The 20,177-nt window shown below is 37.6% G+C and overlaps 1 protein-coding gene across 1 annotated transcript in view; it reads left to right on the top strand.

Moving 5' to 3' along the window:
- CNKSR2 (connector enhancer of kinase suppressor of Ras 2) overlaps positions 1-20,177 on the top strand; it is a gene marked incomplete at both ends in the record, with an annotated part of 119,132 nt that overhangs the window by 52,199 nt on the left and 46,756 nt on the right. Inside the window, 3 exons of the mRNA XM_009867382.1 lie at positions 3,652-3,798; positions 14,031-14,164; positions 19,142-19,353. Coding sequence (XP_009865684.1) covers positions 3,652-3,798; positions 14,031-14,164; positions 19,142-19,353 — 493 coding nt within the window. The remainder of the gene's footprint in view (positions 1-3,651; positions 3,799-14,030; positions 14,165-19,141; positions 19,354-20,177) is intronic.

The raw sequence follows: 20,177 nt of genomic DNA, 5'->3' as shown, positions 1-20,177 counted from the left end.
CTCCCTGCTCTCGGCCGTGAGCTGCACTGGCAGCCAGGAGCGATTTGGGCACTGTGCAGCAAAACCCAATGCTGGGCTCAGGCTGCCACTAAAGAGACCCCTCCTGACTACTGCTTCTTGATAGCACTTGGTTTAATGATGAAAATTTACTTTAAAGCAAGCAACAGCAATTTCCTGGGTACCTGGTCTGCATAGTGAACTGTTTCAAAAATTGATTATTCGAGTCATTTGAATGTAAATAATGTTGTCTGTTAATATAGTCCTTTTACTTATCTGTTGAATTTTCAAACCGTAGTGAAACTTAATCTTATTACTGTCTGCTTTTGCAGTACATGGAAGGATAAAGGGTATAGTAGGGACTTTGAAAGCTCTGCCCAAAAACTTGATGATTAGAAGTTGAGAATTGGCAGCTGTGGTAGTAATGAAAAGGAGAAGACCCTGAGGAGATATGAGAGAGAATAAATGCAAATCACACTTAAAAGAAAGTGTAGATTATATGCCAGTAAAGTGGATTTCTGGAAAACAGTTTTTAGTTCCAGATAGTCACTGCCTTTTCCACTTTCTAACCTGACCTTCTCAAGTAAGATTGCTTCTTTTTAGTCCGTGTCAATATGACTTTTGATGGGATCTAAACTATGGGGGAGCTGAAAAGCTTCCTCAGTTTTTCCTTCAGTTTATTGTTGACAGTCACATAAGAAGGAACTTGTTCTTAGGCCAATTTAGTTGTTTCCATTCAAAAGATGAGAATCAGCCAAGGACTGTCTGAACCAGCCAGAAAACCTCTGTCGGGGAACTAAGTAAAGGCAGAAGATGAACTTAATTTGAAATTTATAGTAATCTCAGAATTTTTCTGTGAAAAATGATGTTAAATTGTTTATGTTCATGAGCTTCTGAATTGAATATATCAGATTTAGTGCTTTGAAGTGATTGTTTTTGTCTTTAATCCCCCTAACTCTCATAAAGAGACTTGATAATCTCCCATTTATTGTGATGTAAGGCATAGTTGAAATACATGATGCAGTTTATCTCTACATTTAAAATAATTTTGAAACTGCTAGTGTAACAGAAAACCCCTCCATTTTTATTTACATTGCTTTGGCTATTGCAGTGAGAAACAGATGGCTTTAAAACACAGCTTTCGCATTCCGCTTCCTACCAATTTAAATGGCAAGAATTTTTCATCCTGACTTTGTAATTGGGGCCATATCACATTCTCCTCAAGGCTCAATGTGCTGCTTTATTTGGCAGGAGGACTGCACTCCAGAAATCTGTCTTCAGTTATTATATTACAGAATTAAAGTGTAAAGTTCTTTACATACATAGATACCTTACATGCAGAGATACCTTACATGAACTGCAGGCCTTTAACTCCTTTTTTTGGGTAGCAGATGAAACTTTGCATATGGCCACAGTGACAATAGGGAATATGATTTTTTCTCTCCAAGTAGGAAGACAATATTGTAAATAGCAAGGTATTGTTTTATACAGTCATAATATTAAGATACAAAGGTTGGACTTAGAGACTTGGTTTAGATGAAGTTGAAACACGATGAAGACTTCGTTGGGATGTAGGAATTGAGATAAAGTTGATTAGAGGGCTGGAGCACCTCACCTATGAAGACAGACTGAGGGAGTTGGGGCTGTTCAGTCTGGAAAAAAGAAGGCTCTGAGGAGTCCTTATTGTGGCCTTCCAGTATCTTAAGAAAGCTGTTGAAGGGCTTTTTAGGATGTTGGGTAGTGATAGGACTGGGGTGAATGGATTGAAGCCAGAGATTGATCGGTTCAGACTGGGTGTTAGGAAGGGTGGTGAGATACTGGCACAGGTTGCCCCATCCCTGGAAGTTTTTAAGGCCAGGCTGGATGGGGCTCTGAGCAGCCTGATCTAGTGGGGGATGTCCCTGCCCATGGCAGGGGGTTGGAACTAGATGATCTTTAAGATCCCTTCCAAACCTGACAATTCTATGATTTTATGATTACATTAATGTTTCATTTTATTTAAAGTATAATAGCCGTATACCTAGTACATTGGATTGAAAATAAGAGTTCCAGCATGCTTGGAAGTCTTCTGTGGAAGCTGGAAAATACTCCATAAAGATGCATGTTGTCAACACTCCGTTTCTTTGTTTACTTTAATATCACTGTAGAAGTGCATTCTGGAGATAGTGAACTTTACTGTGTTGAAAACAGGATAGGTCAGCTCACAGTAGCTGAGGTTTGAACCATGTCTGTGATTCAGAGTTGGTGGGTAAGCATTAGGGTTGGCTTAAGTGGCATGGTCTTAATGGGAGTGTCAGCTCTTAAAATAAGTGATATTAAGCAAACAGAATGAGTTTTGGTGTAATAAGGAATAAGGTAAAAAAAATAACAACAACTTAAGTGTGTTTACTTTGCACAGATAACAAATATATGTGTCTTCTTGCACTATACCAATGATAAGGAAATTCTACCTTTTCCTTGTTCACATTGCCTATTTATTTGTTTTCAAGTGTATTGATATATAAAGTAACCTTTCTACGATGATGTTACTTTATCACTTTGGAATTCTAGATTTTTTTTCAGTGAGAATTTCGCTGCTCAAATGGATAATTTTCTTCTTCATATTGTTCTTGTATAAGTTGTGAAAGCAGGAAAATATTGTTTAGGGGGATAAAAAAATTTGTTTAGGGGGATAGAGAGAAAAAAGGTAGAAAACTGCTGAGTTTACAGAAATAATCACTTTCTAAGTCTACAAGCCCAGATTTTCAAGGGATGTATGATTCTGTGTATTACCACTCTAGGTGCCAAACTTGAAAATGCAGAGACTGAGTATTGTAAAGTATTTCAGGGCAGATACCTGAAATCAGGCATTACTTTAATGGAAAGCCATTTTTGTGAGTTGTACTGTTTTAATCTTTTAAGTACGTTTTTCAAAAATGCAAAGTAAATGGTTCAGAAAGTTCTGTCCCTTGTTTATAAATAGACTTGTTGCTTTCCATGTTAGCCAAGTTCTTAATTTTAGACTATTTCAAAATGTCCTGATTCGATTAGGAAAACTTTACTTTAGGCTAGTACTCAAGTAGTGGCTACACTACATTTCTGTCATTAATTTGCTATATTTGTTTCTGAAATCATAATGAAAAAAACTAATATTTAAAAAAACCTAAACCCTTGTGATTCTGATTTTATTTTTATAGTGTGAAGAGTATAAGATTTTCCTGAACTGGTTTGTGCTTGCATAAGCTGCTAGGAGTAGAAGTAGTATGACTGTGTGTGGTTAGTAGGCTTTAAATAGTAACCATGGAGTACAAAATGCTCAGTTTTGAATTGAACTGTAAATGCAGAAGCCAGGGCTTTTTAATTTTCTAGTCTCTAACGTCTATTTACAAGAGCTAATTTTGAAAACTCTTTGAGATTTAATTGTGCATTTACAGTGGAGTAACAGAAGTTTATTGGTTCTAAAACCGGAAATGATGCATATCTATCTTCAAGCATTATAGAAATTACTTTAGTTAACATTATTTTTATGCAGTAATTTATTTTTGACATTTCTAGAGTTAATCTCCTTTAATATATATATACACTCCTATTATGTTATTTTACTAATTTTATTTAAAAAGGGAACATTACATTACTGTACCTCAATTTTATTGTAATGATTTTACTGGTTACCAGGTGGGGTGGCAGTTGAAAAATTTGGTGAATGCACTACGAGAGGATCCGAGTGGTGTTATCTTAACTTTGAAAAAGCGACCTCAGAGCATGCTTACCTCAGCACCAGCTTTACTGAAAAATATGAGATGGAAGCCCCTTGCTCTGCAGGTAATGAAGCTTAATCATAAGTCATACACCATCATTTTAACTATAGATTATCTCAATAATGCTTTATTGTGCTTCATCTCAGCAGCATATGGATTTACTCTTGTATACTTTGAAAAATTGTTTCTGAAATGATTTCTCTGCGGTTTGTTCTCATAAGCTCAGTGGAAGTTAAACCTTGCAGTAGAACTTTTCAAAGTTAAGAAGCAATGATCTGAGTGTTTTACAATGTAGAAAAGTAACTCCAGATATCTTTTCTAGCCAGAGGGCACAAGCACACCTCAGAAACTAATAATTTTTAGTTGACTTCTTGTTAAGCTCTCAGTGCAGTAAAACTTCAAAGAAAGAGGGGAGGAAAAGGTCTTGAGTTCTCAGTTTGATCGATCATGGAATTATAGGAAAATTTAAAAGGTGATTTTATTCAATAAACCACGAAACATCAAAATTTCCTTATGTAAATTAAGTTGTATTTGTGTCAAAGTTGTCGTTGAGACTGAACCCTTGAATAATAAGGATGTGTAGCACAGGATGTCCATCCAAGACTTTAATTTTAGTAAGCCTGCAATTTGCTGAAAACCATGGAATCGTTTCATTAAAGCATTTGTGTTTCTCTCTGGGATAAAATGTCACTGTGATGGATTAATCTAGGAAATAAAAGTTATGTTCAGACTGATTAAAGTGTTACCAACAGATGGAACAATTAAATAATCCCTTTTTTCATTCAGTTTAGATAGAACAATGTTTAGAAATTTATTTTCTTTACATAAAGAATGCATTCTTTGGACATTTTTATCAGCGCAATAAAAAGTCTAATCTAAAATTAAGTACATTTGTGAGAGAAAAGACTTCTGCAAAGTTTAGGGAAAAGGAGAAGGAGATACAGAAATGCCACTGCCAGTAGCTGTGCTTTTGGCCATTGAAAATATTGAGAGATTCATAAAAAGAACTAATGCTAGGAAGAACTTATTTTATATATTTTAATTGTTTTACAATTATTAAATACATCATTATCTTTAAAGTTGAGTAAGTTTTTAAATGGTTGAAACATCGTGGTCTTTCAGATACAAAGAACTATCTAGACATGTGACAGAAACCTTTCAACAAAAAATATCTTATTAGTCTGAACATAAAATTGCAAATCTGCATGCATGATATGAGTCTATGAATGTCCCTGCTTGAAGGCTGCACTTGTATCGTAGCATTAGTCAGAGTATAAATCCAAAAGAAAAATGGACATAATTGCTTTAAATAGGGTCAAAATTCTCTTTGGGTAAGTCTGGCATTTCTTTGGGGAAATTGGGTCATTTTCCTAAATATTCCTTTTATCATTTGCCTCAAGAATAGTTAAACTGAAGACCCCACAACAGAAGCTTCAGGCCATGATGCAGACAGTAGCAAATAAGCAATTAATTCAAGACAGACTACTCCAACGGGGTTAGAAGAAATTGGGCAGAAAGCAATTTTCACCACTTAAACTAAGTCCAGAAGAAAGTGAGGGTACTGTGGTCCTTCTACAGTGAATGCAGTCATGAGTTAAATTTGTGAGCCTGTTTGAAACTCCACATTCACTTCCAGACACAGAAATTTAGTCATCCTTTAGTGTGTTTTATTTGACTCTGATTTACATCTCAGCATCCTTAGTTCAATACAGATGCTAGGGTTATTCAGCACCTAACTTCAGATACCTGCTCTATACATACCCACATATCATTCAGATTTCTCATTTTCTCCTCCCTTTGGCCAGCAGATGTACGTAACAGTTACTGGTTCATTCATCTTGGCCTTTTGTAGACTGATGTGTACTGTAGGGTGAGGTGAATTGAACCCTGTACATGCCTCTTTCTCTCCATTTGATGATAAAGGGAATCTGGACACCTAGCCTGGATTTAGATTATCTATATTAGAGGAAATGAGACAGACTCTAGACAGAGGTTTTCTGACAGATTTGGGAAGGGAAGGTAGTGGGAGTATTGGTTTTGGTGTGGATGTTTTGCTGATGGCATAGGAAATACAAGTATTGTTAAGGCTAATATGAGTATGAATAGAGATACTGTTAAATGTTAGAGATATAATTCTGGTGTCACAGTGATATTATTCTGATTTAATCAAACAAGATGCCAGGAAAAGGCCAGAACCTCATTCAAAGCTTATGTGTGCAGTGTGCATATGTGTGTCTGTTGTAATTCATTATTTTAGTGTGAGAAACAACAGTTTTCTCAAGGAAACTGGCTGTTGAAAAAGCTCCAGGGTGAAGACAAGCTTCATAAGCTCCATAATGTGGAGATTTCTGTTACTAATTTATGCAGATCAGAGGTGATCAGATGCTAAAGTCAGCTGATGTTACAGTTTAAATGTAGCCTAAGTGTGAAATCGATACTGTATGTTTGATTAAAAACAAGCAGCAAAAGCAGTTGGAGTGTGGTATGATTTTATAGCTATTAAAAATTAAGAAATTGCATTTATTTAATGAAATTTAGTTCAAAATTTTCTGAAAAAAATCTTCAGGAAAACTGTAAGTTTTATAACTGCAGTTTGCCCTGTGGCTGTTCTGAAATATCCTAGGTTCCTGATTCACTTACATGTGCTGTTCTTTAATAGGAGCTTGGGAGGTAGTGTGAGAGGAGAGGGGGAAATTGGTATCAAATAGCAAAAATAACATAAGGAAAAGCACTACTGCAATCACCTTTGGAAGCAGGGGAAATTATGATAACTTGTTTTCCTATATCAGGATGTCATTAAATAGTTGAGAATGTTATAACTTTGCTGTCATTCCAGAGCTCAGTTAATTGGACAATTTGTATTATTCAACAGATAAAAGCTGTGAGGAAATTATGACTCAGTAATAATTATGTTAAAGGACAAAATATGAGCAAAATATTAAAAAGACTCTAGAATAAGACATGAGGATGAAATTCTGGTGAAATGAGAATTAGGATCTGCGAACTGACTGCTATGGGGTTTTTTGGTTCTGCAAATGGAGTGAAACAAGGAAAAATATGGTGTCACATCAATTTGCAATGAATGAAGTGGGAATGTAGAGTTTTCTGCTAATGTAAGGAGGCTGACACAAAAGCAGAGACTGCTTTTTTGAATGTACATCAGCAATGAATTTGTTTAACAGCTGTTACAGTGAATGTAGAAGGTAAGTATTTCAGTGAATTAAGTTAAGAGACTAATTTACACTGAGATTTACATTGGGATGCTTTAATTGAGAGCCTTCAAAACCTAATTTTAGCTGAAAGTGAATAACGTTGAGGCATTATCGGTAAATTGCATTCTGCTTGTTTTAGTCAATAATTGTATGTAAGTACATGAAGTTTGCCATTTGCAGCTACATGAAAAACTAGATTTGATTGAGAGATACTAAGTATGCCTGTAAACTGGGAAATTGCTAGTTGAGTCTTCCAGTTCAGGCGGTATACAGATACTACCAGTGAATCAAGCAGGTGGTGTGTAAGTGACAAGGCATCCTAGTAATTAAGTTATGCATTCTGATAATGAAATTTTTAAGAGCTTGCACTAACAGTGATTAAGATTAGCCATATGCCAGCCAAACATTCGTGGTCTCTGAGTGTGGAAAATGCTTTTAGATCATTCAGATATTAACTGGTTACTGATTGGCATAAATGCCGGTTAGCTCAGTCAGTAGAGCATAGCGCTAATAACGCCAAGGTGGCGGGTTCGATTCCCATTCGGTCCCCATGTGTCACCTGTTCTAGTCGACAAATGGTGTCCCTGGCAGCAGGGAGGCTGTATTAAAATGATCTCTAAGGTCCCTTCCAGCTCAGGCCATTCTATGAGTCTTAGAACGTTCAGTGGCTTACTTTGAACAACTCTGCCTTCACATCACAGCCTTGCCATGAATTAGAAGTTAAATGCAGCCTACATAATTATTTATTAATTCTTTGGGGTTTTTTTTTTCCCTTTTAGCAAAAAATGTGGTATAGTTGTTCTTTTCACAAATGTTCTTAGAATAAGTATGAAAGGTTAGGGAAAAGAAAAGAAGAATTATGCATCCTGTGTTGCAGTCCTGAAACTAATATTGAATGGCTTGATGTACAGTAGAATAATACAGTTAGCCTATGGCTAAGCTGTGCACCGTTACATAATGAGTTTGTATTTACAAGTGCATAAATTCCTGTTCTAAGGTCAATCAGTACAGAAGGAAGAACATCCTTTTTTTTCCCTTTGTGTCCTAATTACAGGAAGTGCTGGGTGGTTGGTTTTTAGTCACTTGATGATTGTCTATTTTGATATCCATCAGTATCCAGCTTCTTGCAGATAATCAAAAGTTCTTAATGCATTCTGGAATCGTGTCTGAATTTGTGAACCCAAGGGATTTTTAAACCTGTGGTTTTTGTTATTGCTTTTATAACATTTGAATTAGGCAGCTCTGGCCTTGGGGAATTTTGTGGTTTCCTTTGCAATTGAAGGTATTCCTTAACATAGTATTGTACCATAAATATTAAGATGTTATGCCTGCAAGACAAGTCTTACTAAATTTGCCTTTCGGTTACTTTTTCTGATACTCTGATCCATTGTGTGCAAACCTACAATGAGATTTTAGATTACAATGTTTGTACTTCTGACTGCTACTCCATGTGGTAAACAGACTAATTAAATTTAACCTTTTTTAATATTATTTTTCTTACTTGACATAGGGGTGACTTATTTATCTTTGAACTCTCAAAATTTTTGTCTTGTTCAAAACCTAACTGAAATAAATGTCCTCTGCTCTAGATCGTCTGTTTAATTTCTTCTTTCCACTTTGTGTTATTTTGGGGAGGTTTCAAAGGGAGTCTCCCTGAAGTGCTGTTGGAGCAAAGGTGGAAGGTTTCATAGAGAAGATTGCCGAAGCCTATGAAATCTTACATAAGTCACTACCACCACGCTAGCAAGAAGCTGGCTGCAGAGTCCTTTGCCTTCTGGAAAGTGTTTTGTTAATTAGTCCAAAGAAACTGAACTTTGACTACAGTGCGGAAGACTCTTCATCCAGTTTCTCTGTAGTGCAGAAAAGAAGCACTAGAGAAACATGCTGCCGTACTTCGGCTAATTTGGACCACACGCTGCCGGTATCAGTGAGGAGGCTCTCACTGATGTCAGTGAGATTGCGGATAGGTCCAGCTGCCAGACACATCTTTTGTGTCCACTTGGAGAAAAAATGGTCTGAGCCCTCTTAAACACTCTGTCACGCTCTTCACCAAGCTTATTTAAAGGCCACCTTTCATATATTTTAAATAGTTCACTGTACTCTTTTGTATGTGATTAAATTTTATCATCATTAAATCACCAACAACTCAGTATCTGTAGTTTTTTAAACAGACTTTATTTTGGATTAGATATGCATCATATCTCTGGATGATATATTCAGCTCCACAGCCTCTGAAGAAGCAACAGCAACAAAAAGTCCTTGGTTTAACAGAAAATGCTACTTTTATTATTTTTATTTAGTGTTTTTCCTTACTTCATTATGTTACCTACTTTCATTGCTGTTCATCTAGAGACAATACTTTATTCTGTTTTCATCATTTGTGATTGAAGTTAATGACTTTACACTTCTTAAATCATTAAATTTGAATAAAATACAAAGTCATTTGCTCTTCAGTTGCTTAGTTGTCTTTTAACTACATGCGAACTGGGCATCCTTCACAGCACTGTTAAAATGGATTCTGGATGGGATTTCCTACAGAGTATGAATTAGTTACAGTATTTTATTACTTCATGTCATGGTTGATCTTATAAAAAGTTTATTTTATTGGAAACATTCTGTTCAGTAAATTGTCATAACCTTGATCCAGTATGAAAGTTATATTAGTAAAATCTGTTTACTGATGCAAATACTGTATAAAGATATTACCACTTAAAATTTTGTGTTGGTTTTGCTTATATTTTTTAAAATTGTATGTCTTTTTCTGGAGCAATGTTTCTCAAACTATATGTTGCAGCTTCCAAGGGAGTTAATGAAAGTTTCAAAGAGTTCTAAAAAAACATTAAAAAGAATTTTAAATAGTATTTATTAAATATTAATTACATTCATTGTTTGGAGAGAAAAAGCAAGAATAATATGTTGACTTACTGAGGGCATCCTCTCAGTCCCTTCAGGATTGGGGATGGGAAAAGCTGCAATAGGTCCTGGTAGCAAGAGGGAGATAGGGACCACAGGACATTTGCTAACTGGGTTTCCCTGGTTAGCAGCTTCTGGAGGAGAGGGGAGTTAAGCGTCTGCGTGGTATCAGTCAATTCTTGCAGGGACTTCTTATTTCCCTGCGTTAGAGAAACTGAGCTGCTACAAGCAGAGACAATTTTCCCTGGACAACTGACAATTTGGGAAAGGGTCCATAAAGACTAATAATTTTGAAGGTGTCCAAAATGTTTGAGAAATAGTACTCCAAAATTTATTGACAATTGGATTTTGTGTCATTGTGGATTAACATTGATGCAGGGTCTTTTGTGGGATATATTTGAGGCTTTTTGAGTTTTAGTATGTAACTTCTAAAATTCTCCTGCCAGGCTGTTCCCATGGGTGAAGTATTTAACTCTTTGGACCTGAAAACTTTTTGCTTTTATGACTGTTTCAGCAATCCTGCTTGCCCTGTACAGCCTACCAAAAGGGACTGCAGCAGGAAAAAGCTCTAGTCCTTGGAAGAGAATAAACTCAGTGATAACACTGGTCTCCAAGGCAATCAATACTTGAAATACTTGAATGGAGTTCTGTGTGGTTTTCTGTTTAGTGTGCCTGCATATGGTCCACTGAATGGCTGCCATTGAACTGAAGAGATGCATGAGCTCATTTACTTGCAGGTTCATAAATTGACTCGAACTGACTGGCTGAAATCTCTCTCTAAATCGCAATGCAAAATGCCATGTAGATGCACCATACCTGCAGGCCATGTTCTGAAGGCTCTCTTCCCAACCAGAAGGGCCTGAAGACTTTTAATTCTTCGTGAAATGAAAGCTGAACTCCTATGCCACAAGATGGTACTTAGAGCAATGCTCTCAAATGCTCTCAGCGTATCGAGCTACTACCAGGAGAGACCATTAGAATACTTTTACCATGTCGCAGTTCTTACTGAGCTCCTGATTTACCAAAGAAGTAGTGACAATTTTTTTTATTTTTTTTTTTTAAGTGGTGACTTATTTTTAAATTCCTGTTTTTTCTTCTTGTTACACAGATTTTCTGGGTTTTTTTGGACTATGGCACTATGACTCAAATATGGAAAAGATATGCGACATCCTAGTATGTTTTGAGACAATCCCACAGGATTATGCTTCCACTTACACTAAATTATGTTACAGCTTCTGTCTCCTTGGGAGCTCCGTGTACACTGGGAAGGTGTAACCACGCTGCTGTCCACTGAAATACCACAGTCATTCAGACACTCACCAATTACACTGTAATTTCACCTCCAAAAGTGCCTAACATGGGAACAGTCTGAGGGAAACCTTTTACCTTCAAGTAGCTGGTTAACTTGTGTTTTTCTGTGGTAGACTGAGTACCATTTCTTCCTATTACACTGTTTTAACCACCTTGCTGAGCCAAAAGATAAACCAAAATACACGCTTATCAAAGATGCACAAACCCCAACTGATTTACAGCAAACTGTTCTGGAGGACAAGGCAACCTGTATGTCTGGGCTGTGGAGTGGCAGGGACCGGTGAAGTGTGTAGTTACCCAGTAGAATCCTCAGACTTTGGCAAAACCTTTTGCTGAGAAATTAAGCCCATATTGTTAGTATTTAAAGAGGTAAGCCCAGGTATTCCAGGCTGTAACACAAGGGAGATTCTTCACCTGTGCCCTCTAGCCCTCCAGCAGCCAGTGAGGACCACCAGAGGCTAATCAACTTGTTTTAAGTCCAGATCACTGTTTAAGCATTAGTTTTCTTATGTGACATAAACCATAAACTCCTATTGATTGTTGCCAGTCTAGTGTGTAGGGCCCACTTTCCTCTTATCTGCCTAATTATACAGGTAAAGTAAAAGGCTATCTTCTTCCTGGAAGTGAAGAAGAGCAAATCCATCTACTGAGCTTGTCTTCCTCTTGGTGCTTCTGCTAGTACGAACCATCAACAACCACCTGGGCTTAACAAGTGTAAACATGGTCTAGGTGACAAAATTCTTTTGGCTTACACTGAAAATTAACTCTACAAGCTACTCAGCAAGCCACAAAGTATACTTGTGATAGAAGTGCAAGGTAGTAGAAAGGAAGTAACCAGTGTTGTATTAGCAAGTGGTTCAAGAACATCTGTTGCTACAGTGTCACAGATGGAAATGTAAAGGATAAGATTTTTGTTTCTCTGAAAGAGGGGTTTTTAGTTGTTTTTTTCCTGTTTGTATTCTTACCCAGTTTTGCCACCAAATTTATTCTTATTTTTGTAGACTTGTCTTCTTGTTTTTAGTGGTCGTAAAGTCTTTTACCTGTCTAGTTTTGTATGTGTGTCTTTCTCCCTCTCTTCCTGTAAGTGCTGGCAGTCTTTCATTGGCATGGCTACATAATACTCTCATTAACTCTAATGAGCAAAGAAAGTATTTGGCAGTATCATTGTTTGCAGGAGATGGTTTTCTAACATTCAGAAAGAGAAAACATGTCAGTTTATAGCTGTTGCTCTAAAGGTGGATTTGCAAAGTTTTAACAAGAAAATTTTAAGCATATATTTTATTACATTTGAGATAAATAACATCTAATACAATTCTGTTCCTAAAACAAAGCAGTAACTGGCTGAAGGATGAGGTTTCCTAGGTGGCATGCACTGTTCTTACATGTGGATTGAAAAATAATGACACAGTGATGGGGACTTTGCTTGCTATACATAAATTCAGATGGCTCATTGCTAGCTTATGAAAAACCAATGTTTTGAAAAAGTTCCTGCTGTTGAACTCTTGGGGTTTTCTGCAGTATAGGCATTGTACTACAGTGTCAAGATTAATAACTGGAATAATAGATTAATATCAGAACTGATTATTCATCATAGAAGTGCTCTGTTAGTCTGTCATAAAATGTTCTTAATGGTACTGGCAGGAGAATCTTTCTGGCAGGAGGATATATTTACACACCCATGCAATCAGTATTTAGAACTTCTGTGACATCAATACAATATGAAATGTTTTTTTTCCTCCAGTAGTTTTTAGGGTCAGAAATCATAAGTATGGTGAATTCTCTTTAAATCCAACACCTCTTTGAGGAGTTCATTTCCAAAAGGATGGAGGGGAAAGAATTATTTCAAAGCAAAACTCAGCATTTGTTTAATATTAGATTAATTTTGGGGTATACGAGAATACTGTTGCACTTGCTGTTTTGCCTTTTTTTTTTCCTCATGCTTCATTTTAGCTATTGCAAAAGACAAGCAACATAAAGCTTCTGTTAGTAGGTAGACATATTATTAAATAGACTAAAGTAATCAAAGTTTTCTTATTTCATTTTTCTGCATCAGTATAGAGACTGTTAGAAAATCTTGCTATAATTTCCAGCCATACAGTGATTTAATAAAGTCTTGAAATGATTAGTCATTATTTAGCTAGCCAAGATAGTTGAGTTGAGGAAGAAAAGGAGAGAGGGAGATGTGATTAAGAGGAAGGATCCTATCTGGACTGGAATGATAGCTAGAATGCACAATTTTTCTTCAAAGAGTGTACAATTTATTTACCCCTGAGTAAATGTTGCTTTGTGAGGAGTGCACCCAGGGGAGCGAAGACTAATAATAATCTTGAGTTTATTCTGTCTCATAGTGTGTTCTGAGGATGCAGTACCTGATTTTACAGCATCTGCAGACGTAAAGTGAAGCTTTTACATTTAATTCTTCAGCTGTAGAACAGATGGGGAGAGATGACATTCAGTGCCATGCCTGTGTATACACCTTTTGCTATAAACACTAGATTCTTTTTACAATATTAGTTTAATTAAGAAATTCACTGGATTCTGTATGTTATTTACTCATTAAGATTTCACCAGTGACTCCACTGATTACTATTTTTGTGGACGTTGGCAATAATCTTGCTGTGCAAGAGGGAAAAAATGTGTAGAAGAGTCAATTCTATAAGCACAATACATGTCCATTCATAGATCTGTCTCCTTAGCATGAATGTTTTTTCAGTCAATTTAAAATCACACAAAATATTAGAACTGTTGACTGGGGTTTTTTTAACTTTCTGAACTACAGAATGCTTGTAGCTTTTTTGAATTAAAAAAAATGTGTAATATTTAAGAGTAATCTTGTTTATTTCTCTCTCTTTTTAACCAGCCTCTTATTCCTAGAAGTCCTACAAGCAGTGTTGCTACGCCATCCAGCACTATCAGCACACCTACAAAAAGAGATAGCTCTGCTCTACAGGATCTCTATATACCCCCTCCTCCGACAGAACCTTACGTTCCAAGGTAAAAAAGAGAATTTCAGGTACAATTCAATGTAAAAAATATTTATAAAGTAATTGATGATTCTGTTCCTACCTGTTTATCAGCCTGCCCTGTGGGATTAGGCTGATAATACTTCATTTTGTGGATTAACTGCTTAAGGGTAGATATGCTGAATCAGACCCACAATGACCTGTCTTGTCTGCAGAACAGTAGCCTTTAGAAAAGAAGGTTCAGTACTCTATTTTTTTCAAATATGGGATAATCTATTATCTGTAGCAGTCTCATTCTGTTTCAGAAGAGCAGAGATTATCTATGTATCTGTCCCCTTGCCTAATAACCATGATACAACAAGGGAGACTGAGCTAGAAATTTGTAACTTCAACAATAGCACTGTTCTGCTCTACCATAATGTTTTCTTTTTTAGATGTATTTGACTTGATAGAGCAAATTTCAGGATTGCATTTCAGTATGGCCACTCTGCTAGAGTCTGCAGCGACCATGCTGTTCCCTGTTAATTTATCAGCTACTCTGGCATGCCACCCGGAACAGACATTTTCACCTCTCCCAGGTCTCTGGTCGTGCTGAGCCAGAAAAGCAGCAGCTCCTCCTTGCAGATTCAGCACCCTACCCTCAAACAACCTCAAACCAGTATAATTTGATATTGTACACAGATGTTACTTTTCCAAAATTCTGAATTGTGGCCTATAAATGATACGGAAGTAGTGACCCAGAGGTCTAGGAATGTATTTAAGAGGAATCAGTATTTTTAAAGCTTCCATATTCTCAGACATGTCCAGTCAGTGTATTTTTAAATTACTTCTTGCTTTTCTTTTAGTTAACTTTCTTGGAAAGGTTGTAAGAGGAGCATGTCCTTCCCTGTACCTGAGTAACTTGTAGATGAGATTTTCTTAGATGTTCTTATCAGTAAATCTTCTAGCCAATTAATAAGATGTATGTCCTGATACTGACAAGTCTTTCCTGAGGGTTGCCCAAGAGTGAGGTATATGGCAAATTAAATTGCCTAGTGGGGAGGAGAAGTTTTGATTCTGTGATAAATTCTTACTCTTCAGAGATATGAAAAACCTTCCAGGGCAAAAGACTTTCCATTTCATGATTTAGATAATGTCACAAGCCTGTTGTGAAGCCATAAACTGAGTCCCGTGTTCCTTCCTCATATATGTCTTGATTTTTATTTCTTGTGGGGAAAAAAAAAAACAATTTCATTTCAATTGTGATGCATATAACAGTAGGTCTTGCTAACACAATTACTCTAGTATCTGCCTTAAAGTGAATACAGAGTCTAGATCAATATTTTTTCTTCTAATTAAATAAAAACATTGTCAGTCATGACACTGGAATTGTTCGTAGAAATTGAGTGTGTCTTTTATCTCTCATAACAGTATTATGTTTATGCAAATATTTGAAGGACATGATTTTCAGAAAATCCACAGAAAAAAAATCATTTATTTAATTCTAACCCATTAATGTAAAAAAATCTGCAAGAAGAAGCTCCAACCAAAACGTAGTTTTTGGTTTCTCTTTGAGTGCTATACTTATATGGTAATGATCTGTTGCTCCTGAAACTAAAGCCGTGCTATTTTAAAGAAAGTAATGCCTTTGTACTGCTGCTGATTATGTTTACCACCACAAAAATACTTTTATTTTATAAGAAATACATCCTCTTTTTTGAAGTATTTTTAGTGAATATTTACTGCTCAGTAGTTTCTGAGTTCGGCTCTAGAAAATGAGATCTTCAAAATGCATTTTGATTATTTATTAATAACATTTCTTAAATTATTATGGTAATGCAGTAGTTCAGACCAATTCTGATTAGATTTGATAATACATATTAGTACAAACTGTAATCTTACAGAGACATTAAGCTATGTACATTTTTTATCAGCTTAATCCTAATGGACTATACCTCATTTCACAAACCTGTCACATAGTGTACAGTGTTTCTTAATAATCTATTTTGGCATTTCATCATTATTTTTTTTTTTGGTCCATGATTAACTATATTTAAGCATGTCTTTGTTTTGAGTATTATCGAACTGTTCCGCATCTGTTTCTCAGTTTGTTGTTGCTGTTGCAAGGGGAAAAAAACGAAAGCAACAAACCCTCCTTTTGTTAGTGGAATAGAGTAAAAGACTTCATATTTTGATGGAAACTGTAAAACCCTGAAGACATGCTGCCCTGATGACGACACACACAGATAGAGCAGCTGCCAGCATAACTGTACATGGATGGCATGAGAAGAAGGCACTGGTACTTTCTGTGTGCTGGTTACTTAGAAGTGCTGGTTGTGAGCTAGAGCCTGCTCAAATTCGCTGAATACCTTTGGGTGTGAGAACTGAAACCCTCGTCTCCAGAGATGTGTAGCACAAGGATGTTTGCCTGGTGGCTCTGTGCTTCTCTATGTGTTCGCAGTAAAGATCCCTCCAGGTCAGGCTGTCCCTGTTATTGCAGAGGCTCCCTTGTGCCAGCCTCTGACGGTAGCTGCAGCACTGATTAGCATCTGGCTGGATTATCTCAATCTCCATCACATCCTGCAGCACTGTCACCACAGAAACTCTTTCTGTGACTGGAGATGAGCTCACAGCCCTGGTGGGGCTGCACCCACCCACCTCACTCAGCCAACACAACCCCTGCTCCGGGAAGGCAGCATGGCAAAATGAGCATAGTGGTCTGTGGGGGTTTGTGGTGCGGTGCTGTCACAGCCAAGGCAGGACTGCCCTTTCACATCCTCCATGGATGCCTGGATCCCATGAGGAGGCTTTGATACATCCTCAGATGGAGACTCAAGGTGCTGGGGGAAGTATGGGTCAGCGCACTGGCCAACTTGGAACTCATGTGACAGTCCAGGGGTCCAGAAATGCTCCAATGAGGCCATGAGGCTCCAGCTTTTCTCTTGGCTGCCTCCTATGCCTTTTGCTGCCCAGAAATTATTGTTTAATTAGGTCTTTTGCAGCCATCTCCAGGCACAGTCCTACCAATGGGTTTACTGAGCACTGCTTCATGTAGAGGACTCCTACCCCAGGCACAACTTTCTGTCTTGTTTGATGCCTTTCAGTAGCTTGCATTTTCAGAGGGTGGAGCAGGGAAAGAAGAAACAATCATCTTGAGGATCTGTACACAAACAATGAAGTGTGTGCCTTGCAGTGTATTGCTGTCACAGAATCATAGAATGTGTTGGGTTGGAAAGGACCTTTACAGGTCATATAGTCCAACCCCCCAGCAGTGACCAGGGACATCTTTAACTAGACCAGGGTGCTCAGAGCCCCATCAAGCCTGAATGTCTCCAGGGATGGAGCCTCCACCACCTCTCTGGGCAACCTGTGCCAGTATTTCACCATCCTCATAGTAAAAATGTCTAGCTTAAATCTACCCTGCCCCTCATCCTGCCACTTGTAAATAGTCCTTCCCCAGCTTTCCTGTAGGCTCCCTTCAGGTACTGGAAGGCCACTATAAGGTTACCCCACAGCCTTCTCCAGGCTGAACAGACTCAACTCTCTCAGCCTATCCTCATAGGAGAGGTGCTTCAGCCCACGGATCATGGTTTTGTGGCCCTTCTCTGGACTCACTCCAACAGATCAATGTCTTTCTTGTGTTGAGGGCTACAGAGCTGGACACAGTCCTCTAGGTGAGGTGTCACCAGAGCAGGCAGAGGGGCAGAATTGCCTCTCTCGATCTACTGGCCACAGTTCTTTTGATGCAGCCCAGGATGCGACTGGCCTTCTGGGCTATGAGCACACATTGTTGGCTCACGTCCAGCTTTTCATCCAACAATACTCCCAAGTCCTTTTCCATAGGGCTGCTCTCTACCACATCATCCCCTAGCCTGTATTGATAATGAGGATTGCCTCAAGCCAGGTGCAAGACTTTTTAATTGGCCTTGTTGAACCTCAGGAGATTAATTTCTCCAGTTTGTCCAGGTCCCTCTGGCAATATCCCATCCTTCTGGGCATGTTGACTGCACCACTCAGCTTGTTGTCATCTACAAACTTGCTGAGGGTGCACTTGATCGCACTGTCTATGTCATTGATGAAGATATTGAACATCACTGGTCCTAGTATGGCCCCTGAGGGACACCACTTGTCACCCGTCTCCATCTGGACATCAAGCCATTGAAAACTACCCTCTGGAAGTGACCATCCAACCAATTCTTTATCCACCAAACAGACAACCCATCAAATCTGTATATCTCCAACTCTAGAGGATGTTTTGGGGGACTGTGTGAAAGGCCTTGCACAAGTCTGGATAGATGCCATCTATCTCTTGTCCACTAATGCAATCACTCCATTGTAGAAAGCCACTGGCTCAGGCATGACTTGCCCTTAGTAACACCATGCTGGCTGTCTTGAATCGCTTTACTGACTTCCATGGGCCTCAGCAGAACATCTAGGAGGATCTGTTCCATGATCTTCCCAGGCACAGGGGTGAGGCTGTCAGGTCAGTAGTTGGGATAGTGGCTCATGATCAGGTGGACGCACCCTATCTGGTGCTACATGGATGTACCTATACAACTGTATATAACCGGTCCCTGTTTCTTCTTGTGCTGGCATTAGTTTGTAAGGAAACAGATTGAATTTGTCTATCCTTGTCACATAGCCATGTCTTATAGCTATCTGGTATATTTAAAAATGCAAGTATAAAAAGTAAGGTCAGCATTATGTCTCTGCCCTAAATCACAAAATGTTAGGTAGCTTCAAAAACCTGAAAAATAAGAGTAGCTGCACATCAGATTTATTTCTCTTTCTTTTCAAGAGAAACCAATAAGATGGATACAGTCTGCAAAATAATAGAATAAACAGAGATGTATGAGATAACAGGCACACACATTCATATGCATATATGATGTATGATCCTGATGTTGCCCGATAGCATCCGTTTCCTGCTTGTATGAAATATTGACATATTCTCATGATTCACAGTAAAAAAAAATAATAAATCGGTGTCTCATCCCAATATATTAAAAACGTCTCTTGTTTACTAAAGGGATGAAAAGGGAAATCTCCCATGTGATGATGTTGGCAGACATATAGTGGGCAAGCCAGTTCATACAGGATCCGAATCTCCAAACTCATTTCTTGACCAGGAATATCGGAAACGCTTTAATGTGGTTGAAGAAGATGCAGTTTTATATTGCTATGAATATGAGAAAGGAAGAACAAGTGGTCCTGGAAGGAGAGAGAGCACACCAACATATGGTATGGCATTGATCTACTAAAGATAATCACCATTTGTTGATTTTAGGATTTTTATGCATCTGCTTTTGTTTTTAAGCATGAATATATTATCGGTGGCCATTGATTTTGCTAAGAATTCTGTACTACTTGAGTCCAATTTCAACATAAGAGCTCATTCTGTGCAAGAATAAATTAATTACTATGATAGAGAGGGCAAGTCCAGCTCTCTATTGATGATTTTTCTGAATATAAGTTCTATAACTTTGTTATCAACTTATTTTTACAGATTATGTTTCAGTATCACTTTATCAAAAAAGCTGGTGGAAGCCCATATATTTTTACTAAAAATACAGGATGAAATTGTTCTCCCAGTATAAGGGCAAGACTTACATAGATTTAGAAATTCAACATCAGAAAAATTTACACAGGTATAAGCGGTTTAAAGATCAAAACCACTTCAGATTTACTAAGAGATGGCATGCTACTTTCATGCTGCACTGTTCTCTAAGACCCTTTAATTTTTTTTAGTCCCAGAACTGAAGTATGACATGCGTTTTTTAATAATATTGAATTAATCTCCTGTAACTTCCTATATGGAAAGCAATGACTTTCTGTATATAACAGTTCCTCTTTATTTCAGGTCATATGCTGTCTAATAAAGAATTTTCCATGTAAACACACACGTATATTCATGGTACTTCCTCATCCTGGAATTTGTCTTATTTAGGGTGAGAACTCTGAAACAGTTTTGGGTGAGAGTTTTGCTCATCAAGCCCTTATGCTCCAGGTTGTTTTCCCTTTGGACCTGTTGCAACTCTTCTTTACATAATATTGTAATTAGTTAC

The sequence above is a fragment of the Apaloderma vittatum genome, unplaced genomic scaffold, assembly GCF_000703405.1.
Source record: "Apaloderma vittatum isolate BGI_N311 unplaced genomic scaffold, ASM70340v1 scaffold3904, whole genome shotgun sequence".
Taxonomy (NCBI): Eukaryota; Metazoa; Chordata; class Aves; order Trogoniformes; family Trogonidae; genus Apaloderma; species Apaloderma vittatum.
Note: the sequence above shows the minus strand (reverse complement) of the source record. Positions and strands in the feature narration are given on the sequence as shown.